Here is a 13,971-nt window from a genome sequence, read left to right on the forward strand (position 1 = left end):
AGTGATAATTCCAAATTTTGCAGCCCATGATAAATGTGATTTTCACCGGAATCTGTAAATTAAAATTTTCCATGATAACTCAATCGGTGGTTATTGTAGCACTTAAAATCAATCATACGATAAATCCAATCATATTTTTATGGCAGTTGGCTGTTTTTACGACAGATAAAATATGGAAATTTTATTAGAATTCGATACCAAAAATATTATACTATACAAGGTTAGTTTAGTAATTTTTTCTAGAGCTAATTTTGGGGTTATGTATAAAGGATTTTATTGGTGGGTTTTTTATATATAAAATAATACTATAAAACAAGGGACCACTTTTTAATCGACGAGTAAGTAGTGGTTGTTAGGTTGGGATGGAGAATCAACCGTTTGAAACCCCTTAGCCGTTCAACCAAGTCCACTTAAAATTAAGTCCCTTTAGGCTTAATCCATACATTTGGCCCATCAATCATACGCTTACTGTGTACTGGATGTTCATCGATACATTCTGGAGCGCCGGCCATTTCCCCCAAACCAGTAAAAGGTGAGATTCTAAAACCCTAACTCTCTAATTCTTCAATTTTTTCGTTCTCTATGCAATTCATTGTTTCAGAGTAAGATTATTAATGGAGGAAATTCAAAACCCTTACTTCTATGCTTATACCTATCTAGATCCATTTCTTCTTCTGCCTCCTCCTCCTCCTCCTCCATAGATAGCAACGATTCTTCTTCATTTGTAGTTTGTTACTTGATGAATTCATGTGGGTTAACTGAGAAACAAGCTCTATCTGCTTCTAAGAAACTTGTTAACTTTAAAACGGCATCAAACCCAGACGCTGTTCTTAATTTCTTTCAGGATTACGGGTTCACTAAATCAGACATCTCCAAATCATTGGAAGGCCAGAAACCCTATTATCTGATACTCATAAAACCCTTAAACCCAAATTTGATTATTTCGATTCTAAAGATATTTCTACACCTGAACTTGTCAAGGTCTTAACTAGCAACCCAGAGATCCTCAAAAGAAATTTAGAAAAGCATATCATTCCTGTTTTCGATTTCGTCAAGAATATTGTTGGTAATGACCTACACACATTTGTTGTTCTCTGACGCTCGAGGTTTCTTCTTGTAGAATTAATTGAGAAACTGATGCGCAACATTCAGGTTTTAAGAGAGGAAGGTGTCCCTCAATCAAATATTGTCAAGTATCTGGTCAGCCAACCGATGGCACTATCAATGAGCGCTGTTAAACTCAAGGACATTGTACAAGAGATTAAGGGTGTGGGTTTTGATCCTCACAAATTTGCATTTCTTACTGCTATTGGGATATTTAAAGGGATGGCTAAATCGACCTGGGAAGCGAAATTGAATGCTTACAGGAAATGGGCTTGGTCAGAAGAAGAAATTTTATTTGCATTTAGGATGTATCCTACCTGTATTGCGTATTCCACGAAGAAGATAAGCCTCACCATGGATTACTTGATAAATCATATGGATTATAGTGCGAAGTTTATGGCCAGATACCCAACATTTTTGGGTTTTAGCTTGGAGAAGAGGATTATACCCAGGTGTTCTGTTTACAGGATTCTAGTCTCTAAGGGTCTAATTAAGGATCAAACTCCCAAATGTTCACTTTTTCGAATACATGAGGATTCTTTCTTGGAGAAGTTTGTGATCAAGTATGAGAAAGAAGCTGTTAAAGGTATTTACTACTTCTTAATCATGATAGGTGCTTGTTTGTATTCATATATCTTCTTTGCTGGAAAATTCTCATGCTTCTTTCCACTTGGTAAATTGTTGTGGAGCTTAGCAGATTAACTTAAGAATACGTTAGAATATTCTCTATGGTACAGATGTCCTCTGTGGAATCTATAGTTCCTGGAGGCTAAGCCACTATTTTTGCATCCATGGATGACTTTAATAGATTAGCAAACACTGTCTCTTAAATACTTCTGCAAAATTATCCTGTATTACTTACATGAATGAGGATTCTGGACCACTCAGCTAGCGTGAACTCTTTCTTTTTCAAAGCTGCCTCTCTACCTATAAGTCTAACCATGCCTTCCATCTTATGACTGCTTTAGAGATTAAGTAGTTACGTTTTCAAGAAATTGAATCTTGTGCAACTGATTATTCAGTTTTATGCAGTAATGACTTTTGGCTTAACTTCCGTACTAGATTACTTCCAATTCATTCTAATTCTTCTATTACTTACATAAATAACCAAAGGCATCTATATTTGTTCTAACTTTGTATCTTCTTTAGAGTTGGTCTTAGTTGATGAATTCTTACCGGTTATATACTGATAACCGAGGTAGATGCTTGTTTGTATGCTTGTCTTTTCGTTGCTGGAAATCTCTCAAGGTTCTTTCCACTGGGTAAATTGTTGTGGAACTTAGCAGATTAACTTAATACTATGTTAGAATATTCTCTATGGTACAGATTTCCTCCATGGATCTGTTGTTCCTGGACGCTTAGCCACCATGTTTGTGTCGATGGATAACTTCAATTGATTAGCTAAGCATTGTTTCTCAATTACTTCTGCAACATTATCCTGTATTACTTACATGAATGTGGACTCTGGACCACTCAGCTGGCGTGAACTCTTTCTTTTTTCAGAGCTGTCTTTCTACCTATAACCATGACATCCATCTTGTGACTGCTTTAGAGCTCAACTAGTTACGTTTTTTCTAAGAAATTGAATCTTCTGCAGTGGATTATTCAGTTTTATGCAGTAATGAGTTTTGGTGTAATTGGTACTAAGATTACTTGTGATGTCATTTAGATCCGTATCTTCCTTAAGGTTGGTCTGATATATTTATCTCTTTTGGAATTAGATTTATCGGCGTGTTTTGGAAGACTCACAAAGTGATGAGTTGACCCTTGCTGCCAAGCAAGTTGTAAAAACCTAGCTAGCTGGCTTGCTGAAGTGTATGTAGTTGCATCACGAAATACGTATATACATCAGACGATCTCTCCCTTGGTTGGGGAGAATTGACAAAGAGAGCATCAGGTAAATGGCATATGTCTGTTGCAAATTTTTGCTTTTCTTTTGTGTCTATTTTCGTACATCTTTGTTCAGTTTCTAATCTTAATAATTTCACCTATTTGTATAAGACAATGAGACGTAGGACCTGCGCACCATTATCCCCTTCCTCACTTTTGACTAATATATTCCCTAATGAAGTAAACATCAGAATCTATCAAGCATATCAAAAGACATGTATAAGGCAGATAAATGCAGAAATGAGTTGAATGCCAAATTAAACATTAGAATTACAGGAAAGCAGAATCAAAAAAAAAAAAAAAAATCTGGAAGTTACGAAAATTTAGTACTTATCAATGCTGCATGTTTTCTCTTGAACAGGTCTTTTCAACTTTTGCCAACAGTCATAGACTGAGAAAAGTATCAAGATGCAGGAGAAGGCTTGTTGTTCGAGTATGTTATAGAAAAATGTATCAAGAAGAAATTATTTTTGTAAGTTCTTGTGTTTTTTTAAGATGGGAAGTTGTTGGCCCATTTTTACCAGACCCTGAAGAGACGAAATTTCTTGTAATGAAGTATAGAACAAAATCGTAATTCAAACGGAAAATGGATCATTTGTCCAAATATTTTTAGATCACGGTTCAAATGGACGAGTAAAAAATAGTTTTGGTGAAATGGACAAAAAACTTTTAGCAAGGATGAAACTGGATACATCTTGTGTAAATTAAAAATAAGAAAAAATATTTGAAAATGGGCATGATGAAACTGTTTACATCCTGCCTATTTTTACATTTTTGTGCATATAAACAACACAAAATTGGTTAAAAAGACCAAAATCAACAATTTTTGGGTGAAAAAGACAGTTATATTTTGATACTGTTTAAATGGACAAACATATAAAAATAGGCAGGATGTAAACAGTTTCATCATGCCAATTTTCAAATATTTTTTTTTTATTTTTAATTTACAAATGATGTATCCAGTTTCATCCTTGTTATTTTTTAAATTTAAGCTAGGATGAATCCAGTTTCATCCTTGCTACAATTTTTTTTGTCCATTTCACCCAAACTATTTTTTACTCGTCCATTTGAACCGTGATTTAAAAATATTTGGACAAATTACTCATTTTCTGTTTAAACAGTATCAAAATTTAATTGTCCTTTTCACCCATATATTATTGATTATGATCTTTTTAACCAATTTCGTGTAATTCAAATTCGTTTGCTACAAAATCAATAAGATACCATGATTCAGGGCAATTTCTAGCAGCACTTGCAATTTGTAAATATATAATGGGCCTGGAAACAACAATTTTGCTAAGAAAACAGTCAACAGTATAGTAAAACGCAGAGTGGCATGACCTGAATGCAGCATTCTGGCAAACATGCATATCTCTTCTGGTGTTAAACCTCGTGCCAGTAAATAGTGCTTTTGTTATCTCACGAGCATTACGCATATTTCTTCTGGAAAACATGCATTCACATAGGTGCATACATATGAAATTATTTGATGACATTTTATTTTTGCTGTTATGGACTGGTGATGATGACATTTTCTCTACTTATCCATATGGAGCTATGGCGACACATTTTAATGCAATTCCATATTTAGATTATGTCCGAACACTATAAATTCATCCTCCTTCCATCAGAATTTCAAAAGAAACAACAAATTGAGGAGTTGAAACTAAAATTTAGTCGGTCAGAGAAAAATGGAAGCAAAAATTGGGAAGGTGATATCTTTGTTGGTGATAATAACGTTGGGAGCGTTTGCAGAGAAGAGTTGTGCACAATCGGTATTCACATTCACTGAGATATGCTATGTGGGATGTGTGGTGCAGTGTGGTATCACTCACCGTGATGATCGCGAGTATATCTTTCACCAATGACCATTGAGCTGTTTGGGAAAATGTATATTCCCGTGGAGTACTCCTACTGACAAGATCGCTGCTGCTGCTACTCAAGAAAAGCAAAAAAGTAATGGTATCTTATTGCATTTATCAAGAAAAGCAATCCTAAGGATCCTCGTGGTCACCAAGTGGAAGTTGCGTTAATACCTTCTGTAGTGATAAATGCACAAAGTTAACCCACAATTAGGTATTAGTTAGTATGTTCGTTTGATTTATTAAATAAGATGATTGTGATCGAATAGTAATGTATCTTGGAATTTATTTAATGAATGAGATTCCCAGCTTTAGTTGCCATTTTGCGTTTTTATTCTTTTGCTTTTATGGTGATGGTTGCTGTTATGATTTGTTTCTTCCTCGATTTATCCCAGTGAACTACGGGAACACATATTACCGTTGTAGTTGTAGTAAATCCCACAACTATATTCTTCTAATAAGTTATAGAATAAATTATGAAATCATGGTGAAAAACATTTATGAGATTTTATTAAGCTTAGAGAACAATACAAATAAATGAGATAAAATTCTAACTTGGAAAGCAAATAACTTTCTCTGTCCTAAATATCGTATCCCAACTACCAAAAAGATCTTTCCCTCAGTACAATGGTGGTTGGTCCTTTATATAATAGTTTACATAGTGGAGGACAGCTAATAAAACCTCTATTTTCGGATTTGGCGTGCGTCACTGAAGCACGGGTACATTAACACTTTTCACACGTGCTCTCCGACACCGCAAGAGCCTTTACATCTTAATCGTGACTAAGTGATCATCAGACTCGTCATCTAAGATATACAGTGTGCGATCGTGTTCGTTGCCATGTGAGAAGAACATAGCAAGGTAACTAAGTGTGCGATATTTTACCCCTACATTTTGCCTCTTCTCTTAGCGGTCTTTGTGAAAGAAAGAGCGATGAGAGAAATTTTAGTTAATCATTTTTCCGCACCCTCTAATATTTCTTGTCGCACCTTCTTTTCTTTTCGTATTCTCTGAACTGACATTATTCCGGGATCTCGGTCTTACTTCTCCCTCGTGTTGCTTTCACCGCCCATTTTTCGATACGTCGCCATTGAATTCTGACATCCGTCTCTTCATAATTTCTTTTTATTGATGCGTTCGTAGATAGATATCGGGGAAAGGAAACTAAATCCTTTATAAGCTTCCCTACGTCTTCTTCACCTTATTTTTTACTCTTTCTCTCTTTTGTATCCTCTGCAACTTTGTATTTCTTACTGTTGTTGTTCCTTCTCTTGAACGTTTACTGATCCTTCTTTCTTATCTCCTTCTTCGCATTTTCTTTCAATCATACCATTTAGCCCCCACTTTTCTCCCTATTATCACAGTGTGATCACAGTCATTACTCTGAACATCATCTCCATCTCAATCATCTTGATCATCTTTTCTTTATCTTCATCTTGATTATCTTGATCATCTTGATCGGCTGCACTTTTCTCCCTCCTTATAGCTTGCGTGTATTCCCATTCTCAATATGGTAAAAAAACCAGGATGGAAAATTGCTAGGGAATTTGAGAGCTTGTAAATACAATTCAAGGATAGAGGTTTTATGATATCTTCTCCTCATGCATCAGAACCTACTTCTATGCTTAATCCCATATGGTTTGAGATTGATCAATGGAGCGATTAGAAGATCATTGTTTCAGTGGGGAAACTTCTCGTTGGCCTTCTTATTCCTCTTTACAACCCGCAAACTCCTTTATTTTATAGGATTCTTTAGGATGCGAGATTTTCACGCGGCCTCTTTAAGTTGAGTGGTGATGGCATCAGAATATTGGTAGAGTATTATCGTCATGCGGATAGGCTAGAATCTCTCTATCCAAAAAGAGTAAGGAAGGCGGAGTATGCAGATGTAGAAATTGACCCTGCGGAATATACAGTTGAGAACTTCTTCGCTCTTACGATATTATTATTATGAAAAATGAGTCATCTCGATGGGGTATTCGCTTGGGAAGGAAGAACTGGATCGCGAGGATAAAAGGATTACGCGAAATATTGATTTCAATGATACAACTAACCATACCGCATGTAAGTCAAATGACAATCGCTGGGACATTTACCCTGTCATTCTAGAAGGTCCCTACATCACTGATCTTAATGCTGACCGGTCAATCAATCCTCTCCATGAGGGATTTCCCGTTTACAATCCTTGGGAATTTTAAGGATTTTGACTAGTTCTTAAACGCCTTTCTTCAATCCAATTCTTCTCTAGATCGTTTTCACGTTCATCTTCATCATTACTGTCAAGTTTAGGAGAAACTAGTTTCTTTTTTGAATGACCTATGAAACCTTCATACTGTTTCTTTCTGCCCAACTCACGAAAGACAACTTCTGGTATCTCATCATTCTGTAATAACTGGAGTGTTTTGTCTTTAGGTTTTTCTTCTACTTCGACAAGCTCAGGCATATCCAAATCCAGATTAATATGTTTTGCAACCTTCAAAATCTGAGTTTGCATGGTTTCAAGCTGGGTATCTCGTAACTTTAATTTTTCCTCCATGGACCTGTCAAGAGCTTCAGTCATGTTCTTGGTTAAAATTTCGTTATTGGATTTGATGAGAGCTTCGATTGCTGCGAGGGTTACTGGTTGACTAGCGATAGAATAATTTTTATTTTTTTTTTGTTGTTGTGAAAGAACAATAAAAACAGATGAAAGGTGTTTGCGGAAGCGAAGTAAGGGATCGAGTTAAAGGATGAAAACCTAAAACTAAGCGGTTGATACCAATTAATGTGGAACAAGGTAAGAGAAAGCAATGTTAGGTTGATGTAAGCAAGAAGAGAAGAAAGTTCAATCAAGAAGAGATTGGTTTAACGTTTATATTTTTGATTGATTAAAGAGATGTCTATTACAAGACTTATCCTAGCCTTCAAATAGGCTTGAAGAAACAACTAAACTAGGAAACAGAAAAGGAAAAGGAAATCTAAAGAATCCTAAAAATAAGAAAGACTAAAACATGGAAGCCTTGGAGGCCAAGCTTCTATGAGGAATCTGCTGGAATCTAAGTATGCGCTGCATCAATTACCAAATCTGAATCTCCTAGGTTAGGAGATCAAAAAACATCATGATTACCGAAACAATCAATCTTTATTACAAGGTTTATATTATAAAATCACAAACAACATGTTGATCTCAAAAGTCTTGTATTTCTCGAAAATAAACAACCTTTTAATCCCGGAATATCAAGTCACAGAGAGTCACACCAAGATCAAAACAAAAGAACAATGTCTTAAAATCTTAAAAGTCTTTGATCTTCGATTTAATCTTGAATATTAATAACCTTCAAAAATAAACTTGATTCCTTATTTATTTGTCGCACAGTACGGAGTCTGTTAACAATAGAAAATAAATGAACTTACATTACATATATATAAATACTTAAATATGTAGAAACGTTAAATATTTGATCTAGTTTGAGTGACCTTTATATCATATGACAAGTCTCCCAAGAATACTCAAACTAGGTGCAATCAAAGTTTCAACAATCGTTAGTCAATCAAATCAATAATCGAAAAGTAAAATAACAATGCAATTATCTATTTCCCACCATTGATATTCATAGAGATTTTTGATTCCACAAAAGTCTTTAAATGAGCGGTCGTAACATATAGACGGCTCCACTAGAAACAACACTAATGAAGTTTGCATGACTCTAAGGATAGTTTGCAAGCAGAAAAAACTTCTTTATATATTGATCAAGGTAGTTTGGATACCAAGTAATTACCAAATTTCGAAAATTCTCAAAGATATGTAATAAATATATATTTTTGGTTTTGTTAATTTTACAACTCATATCCAATTAATATCACCAAAATCTCTCTTGTATTCATATGATATACTTTAATAATATAAAACAAGAGATATGCTTATTAATATCAAATGTGTTAAAAACATAAATGGGTGTTGACTGGAAGTCATAAAGAATATCAAGAGAGAAGCTTGCTGGATTATCTCAAACATTATTGCTGGAAGACAAACCCAAGTTCAGGTATTACTTATGAGGTTCATTTCACTACTATTATGCATGCATTCATATACAATTCATGGACACTCATGTGAGTAGTGATTTTTCTCTCCGCAGTTAAGCATGCACAACTTATTCTCAGGCATATTTAGATGTTATTCATGACAATGCATTGTGATCAACTTTGCTAGTAAAAGAAAAATAAAAACAAAACCAACAAAAGTGTAGTAAATCAAAGTAAGTTTCTCAATATCATAATATGATTAGCATACATATGAGAAAATGTGATAACTAGATTTTTCAAGTCATTTTCTTGCAGTTGCACTAATGGTTTCATTTCAATATCTTTTCTAGGATGTTATAAATAGTGAAAGTATTCATGAAGTAATCTTTCTTTTATCCAAGGATGCGGGATTTGAGCTCAAGAATTTTTGGCAATCTCAAATGCATCTTTTGGGGGGAACCATGCAAAGATTATGGTTATAACTTTAGGATGTATCGATCCAATGTGTAGGTTCCTCACTAGTTTTAGCATTAAGAATGTAAACCTTGATGCTAGTAATTTCACAATTTGTTGGGAAGGTCTTGAAAATATTTTGGTGGCGGCAAAGAAATCAAGTGAAAATTATGAGCTGGTGGTGAACTTGGTATTCAAGGCTTGGGGACAACTGGAGAAAATCAAAAGCTTACTCAGTTTGAACACCACTAGAATAATTGAGAAGGTGCAGAAAATTGTGGGTTTATTGGGTGGATAGCAGTGGCGGCCAGACAATTAGGATAGCAGTTTAATGCATATTACTCGTAGCATACAAAATGTATTAGCCTTTGTTTCATTACTTGTGTCTGATGTGAAGATACTAAAATCAAGGTTCTCATTATATTTATCTGTTGGATCATATTTTGGTAAGAAATTTTCTCTCGTAAAATCCAGGTCTCATTATATATATTATCTTCCTATGTCAGTTATCTCAATAATTTTCACTATTGCTGCTTCAACCATGAACTTACCATACTTACCAAAGAAGATGTGTAATCCAATTTAAAAGAGCATACCGATACATAGAGCTCATTATCACAATTCATTGACTTAACATATCCACTGAAAACACCTTTCTCTAGATATTAATTCATGTAATACACACACCACTTAAATAGAGAGTTGGTGTAGCTACATGTGTTAAAGATTCCATAATCAATGTGATACAATCTAATACACATCTTGGAATATAAAATAATAAATCTCTTAGACATATGGTTTATTTTTCTCTCGAATCAATTGACTTAATATTGATACCTAATGTGTTAAAAACAAATTTCGAAACTTAAAAATATTCTGGTTATGGGATCTCACCTTGAGTATCAAGGAATATCTTTGAACAATTAATAAATAAGATTTATGCACATGTTCAAATTACGTATATACTCATTATGTCAACATCTTGTACTTTCATATTCTAGAGAACCCTTATTACGAATTCACACACAACATAAAGAAATATGTGAATTTTGGAAACTCGATTTCTCTCTTGGGACTGGTTCTACCATGACTCCCAAAATAATTAAGGATCGGTTATACCATGACTCCCAATATAGGTTATGACCGGTTACCTTTTTCCCAAAACTGGATAGGATCGGTAATACCATGTCACTAGATATAGGCTATGACTGGTTTTACCTTATCTCCCAATACTAGTTAGGATCGGTTATACCCTGTGACACAGTATAGGATATGGCAAGTTCTACCTTGATTCTCAAGATAAGTTAATATCGGTTCTACCTTGTCACCTTGTATTAGTCATCCAAATATTCCTCAATGAAAAACTGGACCAACACACTTATTGATTTCCCTTTTGATTACGAAACAAGTTCATACATATACTTCCCTAAACCAATGTAATAATACATAGTTTCCTAGGATGAAACCATACCTATATCCCACACATAATCAAGTAAATAAATACATATATTATGTTGATCAGTTGATGTTGTATTTAGGAAGTTCAAAAAATAGGGTTATACTTCGTAATTCTATATATTTTTTTTGATACTTTGATCATAATGCTATGGGCAAGTCTAATCACTAGAGTGTTATAAATATAGCTTTGCATGTTATGTTTTCAATCTAAAAGACTTGATAGAAACAAGATAAAAATGGAAAAAATCAAGCCCGTATTTAATTAGTAACCTCAAGCTGAATGATAATTTCTCCGTTGTCTTTAGTCCATCTTACGATCTTCGTGAGCAACTAAAGCACAATATTTCTATCATTTCTTGTCTAACCTAACAAAGTTAACTCTAGTTCACTTATCAAGAGACTAAAGTTTTGGAACTAAATATGACAACCACTCTTGACATACCATCGCTTGGTGGGTTCAACCGAGCAGTGCTTTAAGAATAATCCTAATCTCCACATCTGAAGTGTTGAAGATATCCAAAAAAAACCAATTTCTAAGTTGGTATCATCCAACGATCCTAACCCATGCAAATAAAATAAAACAATAATAATAAAGACAATGTTTACCTTCAATGCAAACAATCTTTGCTAGATCTACATTCATCATCTGGTTACAATCAAACTAATTGACATAAATTTTATTATATGGGAAACCTAGTTTAAACCAATATTTTATGGTTACAGACTCACAAGATAGGTTGATGGGTCAAAGAAGATGCGTTTTGTCAGGTGGGAATGGTTCAATTATCAAAGGAAAAAGGGGGAATGAGGCTGAGATCTTTGACTGAACTTAATCAAGCATTCAAAGCAGGGCCAAAGCCAGTATTTATGAAATTAGGGTGTAAAAACTGACCTAACGCCTTGTTTTTTAAAAAACTTGTCGTTTCTCGAAAAAAACAATGCAATAACTCAGGGAAGTTAACAATTTACGGTCAAGAAACTTGGAAAGATCAAGCTATAAATCTTAACTTTCCAGGTCAATCATATGAAATCCAAGATTTATGGCAAGGATCCATGCAATAACCTAGAAGTATTAATTTGTTGGCCGGGTTTCAACTCTTACTAAGACGTAATTTTAAATATTCCCAGACGATTTAAATACATTCCAGCCACAAAGTTTAGATTTACGGCTTGGTCATGGTTAAAACCCAACCGACAGAAACAATATGGCTTGGTCTTTCCATGCTTCCTGGCCATAAATCTGGGTCTGCCTTGAGTTATTGCATTGAGTTTCTTGAGGAACAACTAGTTTATTTAAAAAACTAGCCGATGGGTCATTCATTGCTATAAAATGACCCTTATCCAACAAATAATTTGTGCAAAAATATCTCTCTCTCTCTATCTATCACAAACTTTCAACCTCTAATAGTTACTCGCTACACCACCAAAGAAAATGTTGAAATCGTCAGATCTAGCGTGGATGACGGCAGTAAAACATCACGAAGATGTAAACATTTACATGGTGAAGAATTCGATTTTTTTAGACCCTGGTGCATATTATTTTTGTGGCGTTAGACGGAAATCATAATGTAAGATCGATGAAACTCATTAAGAAAATATTCGAAAAGCTCTTCCCACAATTGGAAGCTTTCAAAGAGGAAATGAAAGTTGCAATGGAACACAATCCTAATATACCACATGCTCAAAGAGTAAGTTTGTCAATAATTCATCCACCAAGTATTGTTTTTCATGGCATAAAACTTTAATTTATTTGTTTTTCAGTGGGAGATGGCCGAAACTGATTACGAGGATGTCCATGGCAAGAAGTTTGACCTTCATGCTTGCTACAGTGTCTTGGAAGAAATTATTTATGCTGATTTTGATCTCTATTATCAAGACCCGTAATGTAATGATCTTTTATTTAAAGTTTATGCTATGAAATATGTATTCCTTGGTTCCTAAAGTGGCAGAATTATATAAGAATAAAGAAAAAATTACTCTTACTTAGTTACTCACGGTTGTGAAATAATAAAAAAAAACTCAGTCGTCTCCCAAGTTCACGACGACTAGAAAGATCTTTACAACCCAACTACAATAACAATAAACGGCTAAAATAACTACAAGCCATAAATGTGCATTACAACCTGAAAACCATTGTCACGGTTGGACCCTAAAGTTACGATGAGAAATTCCTATCCGAGTACAATAAATTAATTTTTCCAGTTTTTTGCATATACATAACAACTAACGTATATAAAAGTTCCAACCGTGATTGGTACTTAACTGTTGGGTGTTATTTGAGTCCAAACCTTAATTATTCACTTACGTCTATGTCTCGACGAAGTCCTAGCTGTAATCTTCCCGTAACCAGTTTTCTTAAACCCTAAATTCATCAATCTTACCTATTAAACAAATTCAAAGTTAAAATCAATGGTCGGTTTTTGAATTCTTGACATTATGAAAGATTTACTGGTGTTTGGACAGATTCATTCCTCGAGTCTTCAATTTGTGTTCCAAAACCTTCATAAACGTTAGAATCATAAGTAGTTGACGGTGGATTCAATCCAAATTGCCTTGATCTTTTTATCTTGAGAATCAGCCTTCATAAACATTTTTGAGAATCGATAAAGATTTGAAGAAAACATTTCCAAAAATTTGATCATGGTTTTTGATTTGTTGTTTGTTTTTGAGAAGAAAAAGAGAGCGATTTAGTGATCAATTTTGAATTTATTTCGTTTTTAGGTAATAAAAATAAATAAAGGGAAAATCTAACTTCAACCACTTATTAGGTTATCCCCTAGAAAATTTTAGGATATTATAATCCTATGAAGGCCCCAAAATCCAAATGAGTGCATCCATAATAATAGTATTCTTCCAAATAACTTGGAAATTTCATTGGTAAAAATCTCTTTGTTTACCCAAAAATAAAAAAAGCCCGTTTATCACGTAATCGCATGATCCAAAAACAAAAAAAAAATACACTTGAGAAATTGTGGTAGTTCTTAATGTGACCTCCCAAATTCTACCGATGATCCACAAAGAAAAATAATTTTATAATTTTTCTAATTCAAAAACTTATCGCGTGACTCAAAATGTATCGTGTGGCTAACATGTTATTTATTTTTCCACTTAACTAATCGTCCGATCATCGTATCTAACTCGAAGTTTATTTAATATCAGCAAAATACTAAGAAGGTTTTTGATTCATTCGGGTATATTACC

The 13,971-nt window shown here is 34.1% G+C and overlaps 1 protein-coding gene across 1 annotated transcript; it reads left to right on the forward strand.

Annotated features, from left to right (window-relative positions):
• The first annotated feature begins 404 nt into the window (after nucleotides 1–404).
• On the forward strand, nucleotides 405–3,606 carry LOC113345056. Its single transcript, XM_026588919.1, has 4 exons — nucleotides 405–532; nucleotides 1,121–1,690; nucleotides 2,826–3,001; nucleotides 3,356–3,606. Exons 2-3 carry the CDS (start codon nucleotides 1,138–1,140, stop codon nucleotides 2,858–2,860), a joined length of 588 nt encoding a protein of 195 aa, XP_026444704.1. The 5' UTR covers nucleotides 405–532; nucleotides 1,121–1,137; the 3' UTR covers nucleotides 2,861–3,001; nucleotides 3,356–3,606.
• The last annotated feature ends 10,365 nt before the right edge of the window (nucleotides 3,607–13,971 follow it).

Source organism: Papaver somniferum, unplaced genomic scaffold (genome assembly GCF_003573695.1).
Source record: "Papaver somniferum cultivar HN1 unplaced genomic scaffold, ASM357369v1 unplaced-scaffold_80, whole genome shotgun sequence".
NCBI lineage: Eukaryota > Viridiplantae > Streptophyta > Magnoliopsida > Ranunculales > Papaveraceae > Papaver > Papaver somniferum.